The sequence below is a fragment of the Pseudorasbora parva genome, chromosome 18 (assembly GCF_024679245.1).
Source record: "Pseudorasbora parva isolate DD20220531a chromosome 18, ASM2467924v1, whole genome shotgun sequence".
In the NCBI taxonomy this organism is placed as follows: Eukaryota; Metazoa; Chordata; class Actinopteri; order Cypriniformes; family Gobionidae; genus Pseudorasbora; species Pseudorasbora parva.
In genome coordinates, this window is record NC_090189.1 from 5,281,381 (window position 1) to 5,304,319 (window position 22,939).

General features: G+C 39.6%; 1 protein-coding gene across 1 annotated transcript; it reads left to right on the forward strand.

Annotated features, from left to right (window-relative positions):
* Positions 1-7,209: 7,209 nt before the first annotated feature.
* Positions 7,210-21,115, forward strand: hmgcrb (3-hydroxy-3-methylglutaryl-CoA reductase b). Its single transcript, XM_067423711.1, has 20 exons — positions 7,210-7,280; positions 8,218-8,417; positions 10,285-10,396; positions 10,553-10,640; positions 10,724-10,808; positions 11,612-11,717; positions 12,773-12,879; positions 12,976-13,095; positions 13,177-13,301; positions 13,380-13,627; positions 13,764-13,870; positions 13,973-14,167; positions 14,278-14,436; positions 15,542-15,699; positions 15,783-15,888; positions 15,972-16,142; positions 18,243-18,383; positions 19,018-19,176; positions 19,715-19,869; positions 20,237-21,115. Exons 2-20 carry the CDS (start codon positions 8,241-8,243, stop codon positions 20,286-20,288), a joined length of 2,571 nt encoding a protein of 856 aa, XP_067279812.1. The 5' UTR covers positions 7,210-7,280; positions 8,218-8,240; the 3' UTR covers positions 20,289-21,115.
* Positions 21,116-22,939: the final 1,824 nt, after the last annotated feature.

Here is a 22,939-nt window from a genome sequence, read left to right on the forward strand (position 1 = left end):
ACTGATATGTACCTTTTAAGGTACTAATATGTATCATTTATGGGTGAGTGAGGTACAAAGATGTACCTTTTCACTTTTGTACCTTAGGGTACCGCCCCAGTGACAGCGCTGTACCTTTTTTCTGAGAGTGTAGGAACAGAAAAACACTTCAACATAAAACTCCTTAACACAACAGGTGAAAACAAGATCGTTTGTATAAGATCTTATATCTCTAACACCAAAGATACTTTTAACACTAAAGCTCTGAATATAAATTGTATCTAATTTATTCACACTATTTTTCTAATTCCAGCACACACAAAAATGTTTTCCTATTCTCATTTCTATGCTACGTTAGCAAAGTCACAAAATTTATGCAATTTAATGGATACAATGAGAACACCATGAATTAAAATCAGAAAATGTAGAGCCAAATATCTTACCATAATTTTCACTTAAGAGACAAGTTGTATCATCTGTAAAAAGCACAAGAGGCATAGATGAGTACCAAAACAATATGGATAAATTAAAATAACATTTAATGATTTGATTTCACTTGAATCAGATTTATAATATGACTGATTACGCTTATGTCTGAAGTGTAACTGTTATCAACAGTGATTTTATGGGTGTGAAAAACGATTAATTACTTCACTACTTTATTACTATACTTTAAAATAATGGTACTTTTAAGTGGCCAGATGCATGAACATAGTCAATAGTGGCACTATGTTAAGCTAGCAATTAGTCAAGGAGTCTTTTCAGATTAATAATATACTTTAAAACAGCACAACAGCACAAATAAGCACAATTTAAATTTTGATGCCATTTTTTCTCTAAATAATGTTGATATGGCAACTAGTAAATACACAAAGTTTCGTCATCCTGATATGTGTGGAAAGTGCGTGTTACAGCTAACCCGGCACTCCCTTTAACTAAAATATATGCTTTTTACACCACTATAGCATAACCTTAATATACCAACAATTTGACCTTACCCATTTCAATATCACCATCATATACTGTAAAACACAAATCAGATAGATTTTGTAAATGAATGTAAGCATTGCCAAAAGCTGTGATAATGAAACAATGAATTCCCCATTTTAAAAAGTGATTCTAGAAAGTTGAGTTTCAGTTTACTTATACCTTTAGGACTGTGTCTCCAAGACATACTGCAGAGAAAATATGAAATTAAGCTACAAAAATGATCAGTTATTAGGAAAAACACTGCCGCATTCACACAAACTTATGTAAATACACTCATTTTGAAAGTGAAAGAGACAGAAGGATTTCCTTCTTAAAGGGATAGTTCACTTTAAAATTAAAATTCTGTCATCCTTTACTCACCCTCAAGTTGTTTCAAACCTGTATGAATTTCTTTCTTCAGCTGAACACAAGGGAAGATATTTTGAAGGAGGTCAGAAACCAAACAGTTAACTGGAGCCATTGACTTCCATAGTATTTTTTTTTTCCTACTGTGGAAGAAGTCAATGGCTCCATTTACAATTGGATACACTGGGTAAGCAGATAAACATCAAATGTTCAGTTGTGGTGAACTAACCCTTTAACATGGCTAAAAATGTAAACATACTGAAAAGCAGAACAAGCCTTCAATAATTTTGCAATCGAAGTAAACAAGCTCTCTGATAAAAGATGCCACATAGGGGATTTAGGATGGCGATTTTGCCCTTTTTCCAGATATCCAGCTGATCTGTGATTTTGATTGCCATTTGGTGCCATCAGTGTTAATTCTCAGAATGAACCTGCAAGCACAAGAAAAAAAAAGACATTTATCAAACCACTGCTTTCCCAACAGTCATAACAAGGTGCTATGTATGCACTTAGATGATAATAAAAGCAATATGTACTATATAAATAAATAACAGTGTGGACAGATTATAATGGAAATTTGTGAGATTGCAATTAAAATGAGGGACACATTTTTAGTGATTATAAAGGGACAGCACTTTGCGTGCTTTCTGCCATGCCAACTCAAACATCCAGTAGCCTAAGCTTAATTTTCTGTTAAAATTAACAGTGGTTTGTGAATGAAGATAATTTATAGGGAAATACTTATGTGATTCAGTACAGTGACATGTTAGGGGACAGTAGGGGACATGTTCGGTTGACTTAGTTTTGTCGTGGCCACAACATATAAACTCATGATTATATGTTGTTGCCACGAGATATTATTTAGTGGGAATGTCATATTAAGTCGTAGGAACGTGATAATTATTCGTGGCCACGAGATCATTTTGTTGAGTTAATGACATCCTTTCGTCATGGTCTCGACTTCATATTCAATATATCTATTTCTCATGCCACGAGTTTAGGGAACCGTTCAATTTGATTCATGAATTGGATCACCAATGTCACATGATTTCAGTATTTGGCGGATTGACACGCGATCTGAATCATGAATCAATACGCTGATTTATAACTATTCAAAGCTTTGTTTTGAAATCGGCCTATCTGTAAGTCGTTATTTAGTTTTGCGCACAAAAACTATTCTTGGCTTCAGTGTCTTTCACTTAATACCGTAACCATGTCTTAATGCCAGAGACTGCTCTATATCTGTATATGCCATTCCTAATGCAGAGTAAAATTATGTTTTTATCAGTCATCTCCATCTCCAACTTCTGTGGTTACAGTAGGCTATAGTGAACGGTGTGGTTCCCTAAACATAACTCGTGGCATGAGAAATAGATATATTGAATATGAAGTCGAGGCCATGACATAATGATGTCATTAACTCAACAAAATGATCTCGTGGCCACGAATAATTATCACGTTCCCACGACTTAATATGACATTCCCACTAAATAATATCTCGTGGCAACAACATATAATCATGAGTTTATATGTTGTGGCCACGACAAAACTAAGTCAACCGAACATGTCCCCTACCCGTCACCGTAATTCAGTAACAAAGCAAGTGGCTGTAATTATGAATGAATCATTGACTCTCATGATTTATTCAAAGCCGCAGATTCGTTCACAAACACTGCTGTGTGCTGCAGTGGCTTTCGTTGGAGCTATTTTTCATACCAAAGAAAACTGACAATAACTGTTTAATATGAATATCACTTAATATTAATACCTTTCATTTGATGAACTGTTGTATAAAATCAATGTCACATTTGCAATTGAGTGGATATTCGTATGTGATCAACATTAAACACAGGAACTTACAGGGTATGTTTTTGTTACGAAGAGTTTGAATCTTAAATAGATCTGACTGACTTACTAGCATGAAAAACAGAAAATAATTTCACAGCTAATCTCCAAATGATTGTGGAAACAACCACATGTGGAAACAACATAAAGACAGTATATTTTAAATTATTGTTTAATGACATCTTTTTAGGAATGAAGGCCAGTATCACTGATACCAATACTGCAACTGATGTCTTCAATTATTATTATTTTTCAATGTTAAACATTAAGTATCACCATTCAATACAACATTATAATTGGAAGCTATGTATTTTAAAGGGTTAGTTCACCCAAAAATGAAAATTAGATGTTTATCTACTTACCCCCAGTGCATCCAACATGTAGGTGTGTTTGTTTCTTCAGTAGAACACAAATGAAGATTTTTGACTCCAACCGTTGCTGTGTGCCAGTCATAATGCATGTGAATGGGTAACAATTTAATAAGAGGAAAACAAAACATGCTTAGACAACATGCACAAAAACCCTGCTGCTCCTGATGACACATTGATTTCTTAAGACACAAACTGATCGGTTTCTGTGAGAAACCAAACAGTATTTATGTAATTTTTTTTACCTCATATCCAGACAAATCTCATCAGGTTTTCCCATGGTCTTTTACTTCCGTCTGATAAGGTCAAACTGACGCAATCATAGATATATAGTACGAAGATGCCTCATTAGACCGATCTGTGCAGGCACTAATGAGGAATCTATATGATCACATCCGTTTGACCTTATCAGACGAAAGTGATAGATGGTGGGAAAACTTGATGAGAGTCACAGAAAACAGAGAAAACAGTAACAGACATCATCATAGCAGATTTTTTTAGCAATTTATTTAAATACTTCTTTGGAATCTTAAAAAAAACATCTATCACTTTCTCAACGCAAATAAAAAAGCAGCGTAACTGTTTTCAACATTGATAATAATCAGAAATGTTTCTTGAGCAGTAAGCCATCTTAATTACAAATATTTCTGAAGGATCAAGTGACACTGAAGACTGGAGTAATGATAACAGGAATACATTACATTTTAAAATATATTTTAAAAGAAAACAGTTATTTTAACTTGCAATAATATTTAAAAATATTACTGTGTTTCTGATCAAATAAATGCATTACATTAATAAATTATTTTAGGATAAGTGCTGGTGATGTACAGCCTGGTTGGATTGGCTGCTGCCTAAAACAATTAAACATAATTTAATTTATTTACAAAATATTAATCTCCAACATGTTCACAAGAGGTTCCTATATGGTGTAAAATCTGCAATGTGTTTGCACAGACAACTTGCAGTGTTTGCAAACAAACTGCGCAACCATCTTGACTGTTGCTTTTAGAAACCGTATCTTAAAGGGGGGGTGAAACACTCAGTTTCAGTCAATCTCATGTCAATCTTGAGTACCTATAGAGTAGTATTGCATCCTTCATATCTCCGAAAAGTCTTTAGTTTTATTATATTTATAAAAGAAATATAGGCTGTGCTGAGTCTTTCCGGAAAAAAACGAGCGGCTGGAGGCGTATCGTGTGGGCGGAGCTAAAGAATGACGAGTGCGCAGCTATTGCACGAGAGCTTCTGAAAGCTGACATCCTCAAGCATAGAAAAGAAAACATTACCCTAAATAAATCATGGCCTATCAATCAGATTCAACTAATACGGATATGATCCAGAATCAGATCCGGAGGCTGAAATAAATTGAACAGGAGAAACAGCAACAGCAGGACGTCGGTCTCTGTGGTATGGACTGTATTTAGTGGCCTGTCAACATTTGTGTGTGTTTACTCGCAGTTTATGAGGACATGATTCGGTTTATGGACTATTGTATGCGACTAAACCTTAGCAGTAGCAAGCGAAACGGTTTTGCACGTCAGACTAGTGTAACGTTATACATAGAACAGCAATGGAGTAACGTTAGCGCATTTGAATGACGAAGCACGCTTTGTGAGAACGCTAGGTTTATGTTTGGGTGGTTTTACAATAATCAAACTGACACCTATAACGTAAGTGGTCAGCTAAACAAATGTATTTGAACACACACCATAGATCGCATGCTCCATTGATAAATTAACTAACGTTATACGATTGTGTTGTTTACTGATGTTTACTAACGCGACGATAGCCAACAACATTTGAAGCAGTTTTACTCACCGGCTGCTTCCAAAGCAGGACCGAACCTTTATCGCTGGAACTGCTCCGTCAAAAACACACTTCTTTGGTATGATTTGGTGAAGTCCTGTGACAGCAGTGACCGTGGAGATCCACGATGTTGTGAAGCTTCCCGTCATTTCTGCGTTCAAATGCAGCGCTGCCCTCTGGGAATGCTGTGCTGAAGCGTTGAAGTCGCTCGACGTCACCCATAGGAATAAAGTGGAGCGCGGCGCGTCATAAGTGTTCACAGACGACTGGATCTGCAGCTGAGCGAGTGTTTATGGGCGTGCATTTCCTCTCTCGCTCTAGTCACGCGCGCGCACCCTACCGGGAGAAGAGCCCGTACGGCCCATACAAGGACCTTCCGCTCTATTAACGTCAAGCCGACCCATACTCGAAAAAAACTCTCCGAAACTTGTGAGAAACCGTAAGGAGTATTTTTGACACAGAAATACTCCATCAAACGTCCAACATTAGTTTTTGAAACTTTGTCTATGTTTAGGATGGGAATCCAAGTCCAACATAATTTCCCCTCAACCCCCCCAACGATATAAGGTTAACGTTTTAATATAAGAGCCATATAATCACCAGCTTCTGCTTACCAGTTTCCTCAGATGACGGTAACCGCCAGAAAATAACTCCAAGACACCTCCCATGTTCCAAATGGCGGTTTTAACAGCAAACTTTAAACAAAAACAACAGATTCACTTCAAAATGCTGTTAGTTGTTATTAGTCAATGAAAAAAACGATTACAACCTTGCACACCGAAAGCGAAGCTCGTTCAAGCTCGAAACACATTCAATGAGTGTACACTATCCGCTTATGACCTTTTTGATTTGCTATTGGACTTTTGTTTTCCGAAACCTGGCAACCATGGATGAAATGATGCTGCTCCAGCCTGACCACTTACAGTTTTGTACATTTGGCTATATGCTGAAACGTATGGACATATTGACAACATTTAAACATAAACATTATTACATATTTACAGCTTACAGATTAGTTCAAGGATCAACTCTTGAAAATGTTTGAGATATTTTGAATTCTTCATAAACCTGTCTCAGTGATAATAGATAATAATCAAAACAAATGGACCAAAACATTTAATTGATTCCAGAGTGGTTTAAATTCCTTAAATGTAATGTGCATTGTTGTCAATAACAGTTATGATATCACTGAAATAAAACATAAAATAAAATGAAAAACAGAAACGGAGCTACATTTTCATATTAATCCAACAAACACAATATAAAGATATTAACTTGAATTAATTAATATTAAGTCATTACAAAAATACCTCAGAAATATAAATCCTGAGGGAAATAAACTCTTTTTTTGGTTTGTTTGATAAGCAATGACACCGGCGTTCTGATGTAGAACACAGAAGTGCTGGATCGTGTTTACTACGTGAATAGGAGAATAACGTTCAAGAGAAGAGAATAAAGAATTAAGTCATTATTTTTATTATTAAATTGTAGTTAAATTGCTGTCTAAGGGGGGGGGGGGGACTTTATATATTGGAAGACTGTATGCAATGCACTATTGCACTCCATACATAGGTAAGACCATAGATATGAACATATCTATGGCTATGTATGGAGTGCAATAGACAGTGCCCACTCTCTTTTGTATCGTTTTTGTATTTTCTACATTCATAGGTGTTTCAAACCCCATAGGTCGTTTTACCCCTCTCTGCCGCCCCTCCATTGAAACTACAATAGCCTAAATGAAGAAAAACTAAAACTTGATAAAATAAATTGGAAGAATTAATATTTATTACACTTGCTCATTTTTCGCGTCACACTTGACCTCCCAGTCACTCGTGTACGGTGACGTCACGACCAGGGGCGAGCCCGTTGAGTGCGGATTACGTCAGTTACAGTCAGTCACCGACCCGTGTAACACGGACACTGATCAGAGAACGGATGAGGGTATGTTTGACTATTTCAGACATTAATAATCATATCTGTTTCTTTAGTTCTTAAGTGTCTTACTTCAGGCGATATGGTGAGTCATCTTGTCATGTTTCGGTGCTGTTGGTGAATCTGAGGCTCAATGACAGCTGTGACTCCTTTAGCTTATGCTACATTAGCTTAACAGGCTAGCATCTCATTCCTACTTTGACAAACTCAGTAAGGCACGATATCAATAATTCATTATCCATTATGTGTTATAGAGGCAACATGGTGTGTTTATGGTGATCCCGATTACTATTATTATAACTTACTTGATGATAAATGTGATCGTGCTAATGCTAGTGAACTAACCTTAGTTTGTCTTCAGTTAACTTTCATTACTGATGGAAATGCTTTATGAGTTAGCTTTTATTACTGTACTGATGGATATGCTATATGTGTTTGAGTTAGCTTTCATTACTGTACTTATCATGATATACTAAATGAGTTAGCTTTTATTACTGTACTGATGGATATGCTTTATATGTGAGTTTTATTGTCTCTTCACTTTAATATCAGTAAAATGTTCTCATCTATGACGTTTAACTATCTGAATAAATTAAAATTAGCTCAAGAAAAATCTCACTGAGAGTGGAAAGTATTTGGTAACCAAATACTTAATGAAGTAAAACCAAAAGTATAATGAGAAAAGAGCGAAGAAAAACATTTAAAAAAGTTTATCATTTATTTGCAGAATAATATTGATTGTTTGAATAATATTTTAAGGTATCCATCACTGTTTTGATCAAAATTGACGTATATTTTTAGGTAACTGTTGTTTTCCACATGTTGGAGAATAAGAGAGTAATAAAATGGCTAAATTCAATTAAACATTCATTCTAAGCGATGGTCAGTGCTGTAAATGGTCTGTAACGCATCTGGCCGTTGGTTTGGGTGTTTTGTATTTGAACAGGTGACCCGCTGAAGGCCGTGGTGATGATGATGATGATGCTGTCGCGTCTCTTCAGGCTGCATGGCCTGTTCGTCGCCTCTCATCCGTGGGAGGTGATCGTGGGAACGGTTGCCATGACGATGTGTCTGATGTCCATGAATGCTTTCGCTACTAATGACCAGATCTGCGGCTGGAACCATCAGTGTCCCAGAGTACAGGAGGTACAGAGACACCCTTGTTACAGAGAGCTGTTCCACTTCAGGAATTAGGGCTGTGCAATATATCGAAATATCACAATATGCATATCGCAGTGGCACGCACTGAATGATTTTAATAGGCTACTTCAACATTGTGAATATACACACACAGTTATGTCAAAATGGCCATCTTGATGAGTATTCATGTTAACACAGTCGGTTATGCTTTAAGGGGACGCTATCAGTCGGGGGAAAAAGCTGAGTGTGTGTCAATAGGATCCATGCATTAGCTCTTAAAGTGACAGGCAGCTAATACCGTAAACCTGCCACTGTCTGTACACAGTGTATATTTAATTAATGTGAAGATGACTGTTTTTAGTTCTTATTTTTAATAACAAAGATAAATTAAAATAACAAAAATAATCGTCCACCCCTAGTTCAGGAGGGTTTTTTTTTACCAGGGTGCTCTTGATGTTCAGTTTTAGGTTGATATAACTATATATTACCAAGTCAAGCAAAGGGTTTTTTGTATTTTAAATATTGGCATTGCGTTTTGTTTGTTTACATTGATTTTAAAATTATATTGTCAGGTTTGCTAAAACACTGCTGGTCACTTTCAGAAGTTGTCTTTTCCCAGAAAGAATGTGAATCACATAAATGGTATCATTCTCAGTTTTTAATTAATTTATTTTTTTATATATAATTTAGGGCTGTCCTCGACTAAGGATTTAGACATTCGAATCAGAATTGTCGAATCTCTCTATGGTCGACTGATAGTCGAATCATCTGTGTGTGTGAATGGGTTGGGAGGGGCACGACACTGTCAGCAGAAGGGTAAAACTATTTTTATTTTCCTTTACACACTGCACACAGCAACAACTTTTAATAAAACGACCAAAACTGCCTGCCAACTGACAGACGAACTGACAATGGCTTTCTAATTTAGGTTTAAATAGCCTAAAAGGTAAAGTGGTGGATAAACATTAATAAACCGTTTTCTCATAACATGTTAAAGCTGCGATCGAAATACAGAACATCACACAAATATATAAAAGAATATTTTGATAAATAAACCTAAAAATATACCTGCCTAGAGAGGAAAAGAACACTTTGAGTGCGTTTACATGCACGTTCTGAAGCCGATTGTGCCTAAAGCGGGTGAAGACGTACGCAAAGCTCAGCCCCGCACGCCTCAGGATCTCACTCACACCGCCAGCTGATGCTTACATTATATTCACGCGAGCTCAATTTTGAAATGACTGACAGATGAGCTGCACGAAAGCGCTCTGTGGTGCGGCAGGATTATAAACAACTTCCTGAGTGGCCGTGGACAGGCGCTGAATGCTGCCGCCGGTGTGTGTACACTCATTGAACGTGTTCTAATTTTAAAGCCACGGTGCGAAGCTCAGCGCCCTTAAAGGGGTTACACGCCGATGCTCAGCTCAGCGCCGCGACACGTCTTTAAAATATTGAGCACCCCCATATTGCTAAAATGGTATGATCCTCGTTTCATAACACCCGCGAAGATTCGACCGTGAGATCGGTGGTCGAATCAGGCTCCGCATATCGATGCATCGAATCTTCGACTATTCGGGGTCACCCCTAATATAATTTAAATAGATTTTACACTCTAATGGCAATATCACATCGAATATCGCATTATTTATCAAGATATTGCATATCGCATTTTTCTTCAATATTGCACAGCCCAATCAGGAATTCATTGACATAAAAATGTATCTCTATAAAGTTTAGGGCTTAGTTCTTATTTGAACTGTTTCATTGCTTCTGAAGTCTAGCTCAGTTTATAGGCTGCAGTGTGCTGTGTAATGAGGAAATATGATCTTTACAGATTGATAATGCAGATTGTTTGTGTTGCTTATTTTTTTAGAAAATTGTAAGCAGTGACATGATCATTTTAACCGTCACACGATGCATAGCCATCATTTACATCTACATCCAGTTCAAAAACCTTCGTCAGCTCGGCTCCAAATACATACTGGGTGAGTTTCTCTGTCCAGCTCATTTCACTTCCTTAATGTGATTCATTTCCAAATGAAGCCTGATATTTGACAAGATTAAGTTGGTGTTTATCGTGGAGAACTAGATGGTCTTTATATACAAGCATTAATCTTTACCTCTCATCTCTTCATGTCCAGGGATCGCAGGTCTGTTTACCATCTTCTCCAGCTTTGTGTTCAGCACTGTGGTCGTTCACTTCCTGGGCAAAGAGCTCACAGGACTGAAGTATGATCTCCTCCGTCTCCCTCATTCATTATCATCTCTGTGTGGTGAGTGTGTCTGTAACCCGTGTCCTCGTGTTCCTCCAGTGAGGCGCTGCCGTTCTTCCTGTTGCTGATCGATCTGTCTAAAGCCTGCACATTGGCCAAGTTCGCTCTCAGCTCAAACTCACAGGTACAGAAATATGATTTGGCTGCCAATATAACATTAAACAACATCGTGAATATTGCTTTTTGTTTTGAACATTTCTTTAAGAGCTTGGAGTTTCACATACCTTCCTGAGTGTTAAGAGAGATGTTTTTATAGTGTTTTGGGTTTTTAAAAACGCAACATTTTTAGTAAATTTAAATGATTTCTCGTAGCCTGACGTGGTCATACTTAATTCTAGTCAGAATATGAGTCTGAAACTGCTCCATTGGGCTGTGATTATGGGGCGTTTCAACCCAACCAGGAAAGACGTCAATTGGATAGACCTACAACCAATCAGAGCAACGAAGCGACGCATTGTCCTATGTCAACAGAGCTCAACTGCACTGTGTTGCCAAATCCGCGTTTTTTTCTGCGGGTTGTTTTCTATGTCCGCGGGTTGATTTTTGAAGCGACTATTATGTGATATATAGACCCATGAGTGCGAATTTTAGCAGGCAACCTTGCTAGACATCCAGACTAGATTTCTCGTCCATTTAACATAAATAGATAAAAAATTGATGATGCAAATCAAGTGAAGTTAACACTATAATTAATTGACAAAAAATACACATTCAAGAAATGTATTGCTATTTTTATGCTTGTATCGCCATAATATGTTACTATTCTCGCCAGCTCTAATCTGCTAAACTTCACTATAATGCATTATAAACATCAATAACAATTTTCTGTAAAGCTAGTTTAAAACATTTTATATTGTATATTTTATAACCATATATGTTATAATTGTGCATAAGAATGTAAATAATGCCGGGTCATGTGACCCACAGGAGGAGGTCAGAGAGAATATCGGTCAAGGCATGGCCATTCTGGGACCCACGTTCACACTGGACGCGGTCGTGGAGTGTCTGGTCATCGGTGTGGGCACCATGTCTGGTAAGTTAAAGGAACATGTGACCCTTTAGCTCAAAACCAGTTGTGTGACTCACGGGTATATTTGTGGCAATAGCCAACAATAAAGTGTATGGGTCAAAATTATCATTATTATAATTAATATATTATAATATATATATAATTATTATATTCTTTTGGGCCAAAAATTATTAGGATATTAAGTATTATGTAAATTTTACTTTTGCTCAGCAAATACCTTATGCAATTTTAAGTCAAAGAAATGTATTGGTTAGAATTTGCTTGAACCCTTATTGTCTTAATCTGACTTTAAAGTGTTAGTTCACCCCCCCAAAAAATATTCTGTCATTAATTCCTCACCCCAATGACGTTCGACACCCGTAAGACCTCCGTTCATCTTCAGAACACAAATGATTATATTAGTGTTGAAATCCGATGGCTCAGAAAGGCCTTCATTGACACCAATGTCATTTCCTCTCTCAAGACCCATAAAGGCGCTAAAGACGTCGTTACAAAGCCCATCTCACTACAGCGGCTCTACAATCATTTTATGAAGCGACGAGAATAGATTTTGTGCGCAAAAAAATCGAAATAACGATGGCCGATTTCAAAACAAAGCTTCGAATCGTTATGAATCAGTGAATCGATTCATGATTCGGATCGCGTGTCAAACTGCTGAAATCGCGTGACATTGGCGATCCGAATCATGAATCAATGATGATGCATAACGGTTCGAAACTTTGTTCGTTATTTAAAAAAAATCCGGAAAAAATCTTCTCGTCTCTTCATATAATGATTGTAGAGCCGCTGTAGTGAGATGGGCTTTGTAACGACGTCTTTAGCGCCTTTATGGGTCTTGAGAGAGGAAATGACATTGGTGTCAATGAAGGCCTTTCTGAGCCATCGGATTTCAACACTAATATAATCATTTGTGTTCTGAAGATGAACGGAGGTCTGACGGCTGTCGAACGACATGAGGGTGAGGAGTCAATGACAGAATTCTCATTTTTGGATGACCTAACCCTTAAATCTTTCTGTTTATACATGTGTCACTGTAACTACTTCCTGTCTGGTTCCAGGAGTGCGTCAGCTGGAGATCATGTGCTGTTTCGGCTGCATGTCGGTTCTGGCCAATTACTTCGTGTTCTTGACGTTCTTCCCCGCCTGTGTGTCGCTGGTGTTAGAGGTCAGTGTGGCATTTGTTTCGTGTTTAAGATGCATGACATGTAAACCCATTTGTGAGTGAACACTGACCCCTGTCACTGACCCCCGTCACTTCCAGTTGTCCCGTGAGAGTCGCGAGGGTCGGCCCATCTGGCAGCTTAGTCATTTCGCTCGTGTCCTGGAGGAAGAAGAAGGAAACAAACCGAACCCCGTCACTCAGAGAGTCAAAATGATCATGGTGAGCTTTACAGACAGAAAGAGGTCACACGCTGCTGTTCTGTGGGATTATTTTAACTCTTCTGGTTTGCGTTTGCTTCAGTCTCTCGGCCTGGCGCTGGTTCACGCTCACAGTCGCCTCGTGACCGAATCTCCGACGCACAACATGAGCAGTTCAGACGTGGTTCTGCCCGCACCCAACATGGAGTCTGACAGAAGCATGTCCAGGTACGAGCTGAGAAACACAGTGATGTTTTCGCACAGATTTCAGCCGTCGTTTTTAAACGGTCTCGTTATTGTTCTCAGTGTGGATTTGGAGCAGGTCATCACGCTCTCTCTCGCTCTGCTATTGGCGGCCAAGTACGTGTTTTTCGAGCAGGCCGAAGCGGAATCCTCCTTGTCAATCAGATCTCCTGTGGCCACGCCCAACTGTGCTCTGACCAATCGGAGAGAAGAGGAGCGCTGTCAGAGCCCCGCCCAAGATTTTTCGACGAGAAGATTTTTTGTCGGGCCGGCCCCGCCCAACGACCTGAAGAGTGTCAATACCAATAAAGGTGAACAAGATCTTTTCTTCTTTTAACTTTTCTTTATTATTTCTGCTTTATTTCCCTCCCTTTGTTGATTGATTCCTTCTTTTTTGGGGTTAATTTCTGTTGTTTATGAATTTATTCTTTCTTATTGATCTGTCAGATGGAGATGGACAGCTTGAGGAGGAAGAAGTGGATGAGTGTCATGAGCTCCAGTCTAACCAGCGCCGCCCTGTGGACGAATGTCTCGCCATACTTAAAGACCCCAAAGTAATCAATCAATCAATCAATCAATCAATCACGTGTTCACTGATCTTAAAAGGTCATGTGCTTTACATGATCTTTCTCTCTCTCTCTCTCTCTCTCTCTAAGAGAGGAGCTCGGTTCCTGAGCAACGCTGAGGTGACGGCGTTAGTGGAGTGCAGAGGGATTCTGGGATACCTTTTGGAAACGGTGCTGGAGACTCCAGAGAGAGGCGTGGCCATACGCAGAGAAATGCTCTCCGCCAAACTCCCGGACTCGTCGGCGCTGGAGAATCTGCCCTACAGACACTATGACTACTCGAAGGTGCGTCTCACGATTAGAGGATGGATACTTGATCCGCACTCTACTCACGATGGGCTGCGGAGAGTCACGTGTGATGGCGTGGTGTTTAACTGTTGTTTCCTCATTCTCAGGTGGTTGGCACTAACTGTGAGAACGTGATTGGCTATGTGCCTGTGCCAGTGGGCGTGGCCGGGCCCCTCTTACTGGACGGGAAAGAATTCCACATCCCCATGGCAACTACGGAAGGCTGTTTAGTGGCCAGCACTAACAGAGGATGCCGAGCCGTCACAGTGAGTCATACTTCCATTTCATTTTCTAATAAAAATTATTTATTTTCTCTTTCTTCTGCTCATTTTCTTTTTGAGATCGACTCTCCTACGATTAGAAACGGACAACTAAAAAGTAACATGTCATTTACTAGAGGTTCTTAAAAAATGTTAAAGGTGGGGTAAGTGCTTTCTGGTAACCGTTGTTGTTATTTCAAATCACCAAAACAGACACGCCCCTACCCCCAAAAAGGGTCTCGGCCCTATTGTGATAGCTCCGCCCCACACATGTGTAACCCAGGCAACGACTATGGCAGAATCTCTGTGTAACTAATCCAGGTCGAATATTCAATGAAAAAGTCATCCCTTCCATCACAAAAACAAGAAACGTTCTCATGAACAACTCTATAGTACACGAGCCGTCAGTCCAGCTAGCGAACATATTACAATTAAGACCAGATGGGTTATATAGATCATGAAAAGAGGAAACAAACATATATTAGGAGTATAGTATCTTACTTGTCGGACACATTTGGTGAGCTGATCTTGAAACACACATTGATGAGATTTAGTCGCTCCAAGCGAACATGACACGAGCATATTCAAGCAGCATATATTAGTTCTTTCTTGGCTAATGTCCGTCCTGTGTGACTCGTGTGTTTTGAATAATGACGCGCACTGAGCCTCTCTTCTCACCATAGACACGCCCCTTACCTGCTGATTGGCTACAAGTTTGTTATTCCACTCGGCCCGAGTCCTTTTTCTAAAACGGTTTTGAAAAAACACTTACCCCACCTTTAATTGTTCATTTAATTAATTTGAATAAACTATTTAAAAAAAATGATTGAGTGATTCAATGGCTCACTCATAAAGACATCAGTGCTTCATCCGTTTTTGAACGAATCTTTTCACGTTTGGGAAATTGTTTCCTACCTATACAAGACAACGGCTCTCTCTGGATCAGCAGCTGCGCCAACACTGATCTGAATGTTCGCTGTGATCGTGCTGTCATTAGGAATAAGATCACGGGTGTTTGTGGCGATTAATGGTGCAGCTCTGGTTTCATGTCTTCTTCTCTGAGTGTGAGTGTCTGGTCTCCTCTCTGACAGAAGTGTGCTTGTGTCTGTAGTTGTCTGGTGGCGTGAGCAGTCGCGTTCTCGCGGACGGGATGACCCGCGGGCCGGTGGTCCAGATGCCGTCGGCATGCCGGGCGGCGGAGGTCAAGGGCTGGCTGGAGAGTTCAGAGGGCTTCAGTGACATCAAACAGGCCTTCGATCACACCAGCAGGTCAGAGGGCGGAGGTCACATACAGAATGGGCCTTGTTTAGCACTGTATGGGAGAGTGATAACTTTAGCTCCGTGTTTTTCAGGTTTGCTCGTCTGGACCGGCTGCAGGTCAGCTTGGCTGGGAGGAACATGTACATACGCTTCCAGTCTCAGACCGGAGACGCCATGGGCATGAACATGCTGTCAAAGGTACAGCGGGTTCATGGGTCAGCACCTGAACTCTTCGCTCCAGTGTGTGGTGAAGGTTTAAAGGTTGTGTTTGGTGTGTGTAGGGAACAGAAGAGGCTCTGAGCAGACTTCAGGAGCGCTATCCTGACATGCGTCTGTTAGCCGTCAGCGGGAACTTCTGCACCGATAAAAAACCAGCCGCTGTCAACTGGATCCAAGGCAGAGGAAAATCCACAGTGTGTGAAGCCATCGTACCGGCACGAGTGGTCAAAGAGGTCAGACAGAAAGTCACTTGGGTTCAGTTCCTCTAGGGGGCGTCAGAACTCCTTATTTGACTTTTAATGCCTGGCTCACACTACAGGAGTTTTAAAATCCTATCAGATTATAAAATCTGGTTGCAGTACACACTTCAGGAGAATCTTTGCAGATTTTCTTAACTCAAATCTTAAACATGCTCACACTACAAGATCGAGGAGCATCACACACTACAAAATATTATTAAGATTATCGTGCCAGAGAAAGTGCGTCACGTGATCTACGCAGCAGATCGTAAGCGTGAAAACAAAATGGATCAGCCTACTACTGTAACATGATTGCTGTAGCCTACCAATAATGATCATTTGTTGTGGAAAAAAGACTAAAGTGTAAGACTAAACCAGTGTGGATTAGACAATGGTTGGGGAGACGGGCTCAACATGGATTGTCAGTTCTTCAGCGAGAAATGGAGGTAATTTTATTGACCTTATTTGATCCTGTCGTTCTGGCGTTCGTTGTGTGTGTGTGTTTGCAATGTATTTTTCCCCTCGGGGCTTGCCGTATAGAGGTAGTGCATGCACACTTATTGTACTGGAGTGTAGCGGGTTTTTCAGGCTGGTTATTACGCGTGTGACCGAGAATAAAGTGAAGGAACGTTCAGACGACTGTCATTTATTGTTTTCTTATTTCTCAGTATTTTAGGCGAACCCAGCACGAACGCTAGGTCACACTAGTGTGCTAGAATGTTTACCGCTGCCTAGTTCAAAAGTGATCATCACCTGTTGCAGTGTAGATTTGTGCTGTCAAATGAAAAACAAGAAATGCTGATACTCTCTCTCTCTCTCTCTCTCTCTCTCTCTCTCTCTCTCTCTCTCTCTCTCTCTCTCGTTACAGCAAACTACGGCAACTCAACTCGCGGTCGCCCTTTCGAAATGTCCGTCTCGTCGTAGACTTGTTTCCTATTGGCTATTGTGACAGTACTGACGTTATTACACTTTTGCTTATCCCGATAAATATCAAACATGTTTGAGCGAGCCCGATTTGCGTGAGAGCAGATCGGGAGGTGCAAGATTTGATCTGTGAACGCCTCACATTACCAGATCATCTGCGCCGAACATCGGAACCGATCGAGTCCTGGAAAAAAAATATTCTCTGAGTCTCGGGAGGGGAAAATCGGGCATAAATCGGCCTAAAACTCCTGTAGTGTGAGCCAGGCATAAGTGGCTAAACGTGTCTGTTTAAAGGATTAGTTCTCTTTTAAATAAACTGTTGCTGATAATTTACTCACCCCATGTCATCCAAGATGTCTTTCTTCAGTCGAAAAAGAAATTAAGGTTTTTGATGAAAACATTTCAGGATTTTTCTCCATTTGATGGACTTCAATGGACACCATACATTTGAAGGTCCAAATTGCAGTTTCAGTGCTGCTTCAGAGGGCTTTAAACAACACCAGACGATCAAGAAGGGTCTTATCTAGCCAAACCATCGCTCAAGTTTTATAAGCACAAATGCTCGCCTTGCTCTGTTCTGTGACGTGTGTTCGTGACGTCACATAAAACGCAATTATGTTGAAAAAGTCACGCTTGACATAGGTGTAAGTGCCGAGTCAGTGTTTACAAGGGTGTGGAAGGAGGACCATACACACGTTCAAACATCTGTCAGTTTAAAACATTTTTACAAACACTTGCCTACGTCCAGCATGACCTTTTAAACGTGATTGCGTATTACGTGAGGTCACAAATACACATCACAGAACAGAGCAAGGTGTGCATTTGTGCTTATAAAACTTCAACTTTTTATGTTTTGTTTAAATGAGCGATGGTTTGGCTAGATGAGACCCTTCTTCATTGTCTGGTATCGTTTAAAGCCCTCTGAAGCTGCACTGAAACTGCCATTTGGACCTTGAATTGTTTGATTATATTATTATATGGAGAAAATAAACTAAAAAAAAATTCGACTGAAGAAAGAAAGACATCTTGGATGACATGGGGTGAGTAAATTATCAACAAAAGTTTATTTAAAAGTGAACTAACCGTTTAAGCTTCTCGATGTGATCAGGGCATGAAAACCAATGGAAATGAATCGATTGCTGTAGTAATAGAGTTGATGTGTGTGTGTAGGTGTTGAAGACGAGCACAGCCGCTCTGGTGGAGCTGAACATCAGTAAGAATCTGGTGGGGTCGGCGATGGCCGGAAGTATCGGCGGATTCAACGCACATGCGGCAAACATCGTAACGGCCATCTACATCGCCTGCGGACAGGTGCGCGCTACACACACAACTCTTATAATAATAATAATAATAATAATAATAATACACATATTCCTGATCATATAGTGCATGATTCGATTCATCAGTGCATGTTATTATTAAAAACAACAAAAAAACTGAAATAATAGATAATAGAGAAATAATAAATAATAGAAATAGAGAAATAATATTAACAATATATTAAATCCTCTACTCACAATCCAGTGAATAATAAAAAATAAACTAATAAATGCATTAATATCATTTATATGTATTATACAGTTATATATATAGAGAGAAAGAAAATCCAAAGTCAGAAGTTAATGTTTATATACAATAAACTTAATTGCATACATTTCTATAATATCTGAACCTGTTATTTGTTATAAATACACATTTTTAATCACATTATGTGCAGTTTAATTCAAATCATTATTATTTGTATGATGATTAATTATTTTATAATAATTATACTATTATAATTATAGAATTATTATTTTATTATCAGTATTATTTTGGATCTGTTTTTGCCTTGCTTGCTATTTTTATATTAAATAAACTGGAAAACTGAGTGAAGATCTCACAGCACACGTTGTGTGTGTGTGTGTGTGTGTGTGTGTGTGTGTGTGTGTGTGTGTGTGTGTAGGATCCTGCGCAGTCGGTGGGCAGCAGTAACTGTATCACACTGATGGAGTGTGTTGGGACGGATGGAGACGATCTGTACATCTCCTGCACCATGCCTTCATTAGAGCTGGGCACTGTGGGCGGAGGAACCGGACTGCCTGCACAACACGCCTGTTTACAGGTAACACACACACACACACACACACACACACATTTGGTTCTTTGAGGGGAGGGACGCTCCATAGATGTAATGGTTTTTATACCGTACAAACTTTACATTCTATCCCCCTACACTGCCCCTAAACCTACCCATCTCACACACACACACACACACACACACACACACACACACACACACACACACACACACACACACACACACACACACACACACACACAGCCCCTGCCCCTAAACCTACCCATCTCACACACACACACACACACAGTCTGCCCCTAAACCTACCCATCACACACACACACAGCCCCTGAACCTACCCATCACAGGAAACATTCTGCATTTTTACTTTCTCAAAAAACCTCATCCTGTATGATTTATTAGCATTTTAAAAAGTGGGGACCGCTTGCCGGTGATCTCAGGTTTTATTATCCTTATGGGGACATTTGGTCCCCACAATGTAATATAAATAAGGACACACACACCTACCTCAAGGGTCAGTGAGGCCCTGTATGAGATGAACCGATGTTGTGTGTGTTGTCAGATGTTGGGTGTCCAGGGTGCCAGTGTTCAGTGTCCCGGTGAGAACTCCCGGACGCTGGCGCGGATCGTCTGTGGCACAGTCCTGGCAGGAGAGCTCTCGCTGATGGCCGCGCTCGCCGCAGGACACCTCGTCAAGAGTCACATGACGCACAACAGGTTAAACACATTATACAAATGTACATATAGAACGTATAGTAGAGTTTTCTATACATAAAGAATCTCACTTTTTTTTTTTTTTGCAGTGTCATGCAGGAAACAATACATTTAATTCAATGTGTTCCTTGCCATTTATTTGTAATAATTTGTGAAATATACTAGCAGATTAAGTATTATTTATATTACATTTATATGTAATATAATAAATATTATATTTATATGGTTTCGTTCTAAATTGCCTAGTAATATTACAAATCTTAAGTTTATAGTAGTTATATACGTAATTAGATTACAATATGATTTGGGATTAAATAGTTTAGTTTGGATTCTGATGCTCTCTCTCTCTCTCTCTCTCTCTCTCTCTCAGGTCAAAAGTCAATGTTAGAGAGACTGAATTGCAGCCTAAAGAAGCTTCATGAAGCCCGCGCCCCAGAGAACTCTGGGAAATGGAGTCTTGAGCGCCCGTCCGTGTGGTTCCTCGTGCTCATTGTCAGGGCGTCTGAAGACAGTGGACAGACGGCCGGAGGAGCTTTCTTCTGTGAAGCGGCTCAGTTAGCAGTCTGACTGGGAATTATGGGAAATACTAATGCTTTTCCTTTGCTTTGTGCCTCAATTTTATAAAGCGACGATATGAGTAAACGAGCGAGATGCCCAGTCATTGCTCATTTGACTGAGTCTGTGTTTAGTCTTGCACTACAAGCCAGGCTTCTTTTGCACACGGGCAAAGTTTAGACTAAATGATGATCTCAGATCAGAGCTTGATGGGGGTTTTGGACCTTCAGGAGCGTCAGATTGTGAATGAATGTATTTAATGTGTCTAATCAATCACGCCAAACTCACTGTGACAAACTCCACTGACGGACCTTATAAACGAGGTGCTAATGTAATTTAATAAGTGATTTAACTTTATGAATCTGAGTGTAGATGTGTGTGTGTGTGTGTGTGTGTGTGTGTGTGTGTGTGTGTGTGTCAAATGAATCGAGTCTGATTGCGTTGAGTTTCTGAATTGCCACTGTATGAGTTCATGTCTGTAAAGTGCTTCAGCTTTTCTCGATAAAAGCAAATCCTTTGACTTTCTGACTACAGGAAGTGCCGGTAAAGCCATATCAGTGTCCTTTAGAGTTGCTTTCTCTCCTGCTAAACTATTGATTACATCAGCATATTTTTAAAAGTCAGTATTTTTGTTGGAGAACTGTTTAAAATGCATCAAACTGAGAAATTAAACATTATGAGAGATTTAATTGTATTTTGTGTGGAGTTGTTTCTAAAGAGTGCAAATTCAGTTCAATCCACACCATGATTTAAGTGTTTTGTAAGTTTATTTTGATGAAAGCCTTTACAAATAAAATAAAAAATTATTTTATATATTATATATATATATATATATATATATATATATATATGTAACATTAAAAAAACTGTGTAACAAGCCCATAATGAGTACACTATTGTAATATATTAATTGTTTGGGTGTTTTTAAAGGGTTGATGACATGGATTTAATTTAATGTTCCTTGAAGGAATAGTTCACCCAAATCGAAAATGTGATGTTTATCTGCTTACCTCCATTTCATCCAACATGTAGGTGTGTTTGTTTCTTCAGTAGAACACAAATGAAGATTTTAACTCCAACCCTTGCTGTGTGCCAGCATGTATGTCAGTGGTGAGACATGGATGGGAGAGTAAAGCCCTATTCGGACTGGATTAGATTAACATGGGGACGTGGGGGTAAAGTAAGTATTACTAGAGGTTCTCTGTGATTTAAGTCCCGTCCGAATGTGACATCTCGGTAATCATTACGGACAATGTCAGTGAGAATTACCGAGACTTTAACCTTCTGTAAATGACCTTGGGTAATACTAATCCCGTTCGAATAGACCCACTGCAAAAATGTATGGTAAAATCCCGTCATTTCCGGTTTAAAAGTTTTTTAAAAAGCGCATTTTGCGAGCATGGAGGCGCTTGAAGCATTCGGTTGCGTTTATAGGTGTTGGGACAACTCTATGTCAAACGTCCAGTATTTTCCACATATCATTTAAAGCAAAAAGAAGATCAAAAGCAGAGGCACAACACTTAATTTAGCTCTAGGAAAGTATCTATTACCAATACAGTCCAATCAGAATCGTTAGACTGGACCTAACTGTTTATTAAAACACACATATATAGACTGAGACGGAGTTCAGACTGGCGCTCATGTTGTGTTTGCTCACGTGATAACAGCAGCGTCATACACACATGACGACACGGAGGATACCGTTGTGTGTAAAGCGAGTTACTCTTCCCACTTCTGCTAGTTTTACCGAGATGTCTTATCCTGTGCGAATTGGCCATTAATATTACAGACGTCCTGAGGTAAAATGACTTTACCCCCATGTCCCCATGTTAAACTAATCCCGTCCGAATCATAGGCAGTAAAAGAAATGGACGGAGCGTTCCCATTGACTTCTACGGCGTTCAGTGAAGTCAACCTAGGGGCACTCACTTCCTGATGGCTGAGCGAACTGCGCCGGCTCAGACTGAGCTTGACGACGTAGATGTGACGTGAGCAACTCTCTGACAGCTATAGGTCTTCTAGTAGTTGTGGAAAGTGAAATCTGAATCACGTTGTTTAAATATTTTCTCCCGTTGCTTTTGGCTCACTATGGGCTTCTCCCCATTCTTCCCCCTTAACTTTATCAGACTTTATGTTTCCACTTCCCCCCGACTGTCTCATAGACAGTAAAAGATTGCCTGCGAGCGTCTCCTCAGGTCTATACGGTAATTTCTCAACTGTGCGACAGAGTCGCGTTGGTTATGACGCAATCGTTAGCCTATTTTTACAAAAAAGCTTCTACGGGGCGATAGTGTAAGATACAAGGTAACGGAGCCTTTTATGCATTGTCGTGTTTCTTTAGAAATAAACAATGGACAAATGGAGTCTTTAAACGCCTCAGATGTAAAGTTATTCACTGTCAAAGTGACTCAAAAATGAATGGGAGTCAATGGGATGCTAACAGCAGGTGATGGCTTGGTTAGCAATGGCAGCCCCTATGGGTGGAACGCTTTCCGAGCGCTAGATTACCCCCTTGGTC

Bases quoted from the DNA above. Each gene is read 5' to 3' on its own strand.
- hmgcrb (XM_067423711.1), top strand. From the start codon at position 8,241: ATGATGATGATGATGCTGTCGCGTCTCTTCAGGCTGCATGGCCTGTTC. The intron at 8,418-10,284 runs GTACAGAGACAC...TTATTTTTTTAG, and splicing joins AGTGTCCCAGAGTACAGGAG to AAAATTGTAAGCAGTGACAT. The intron at 11,718-12,772 runs GTAAGTTAAAGG...GTCTGGTTCCAG, and splicing joins CGGTGTGGGCACCATGTCTG to GAGTGCGTCAGCTGGAGATC.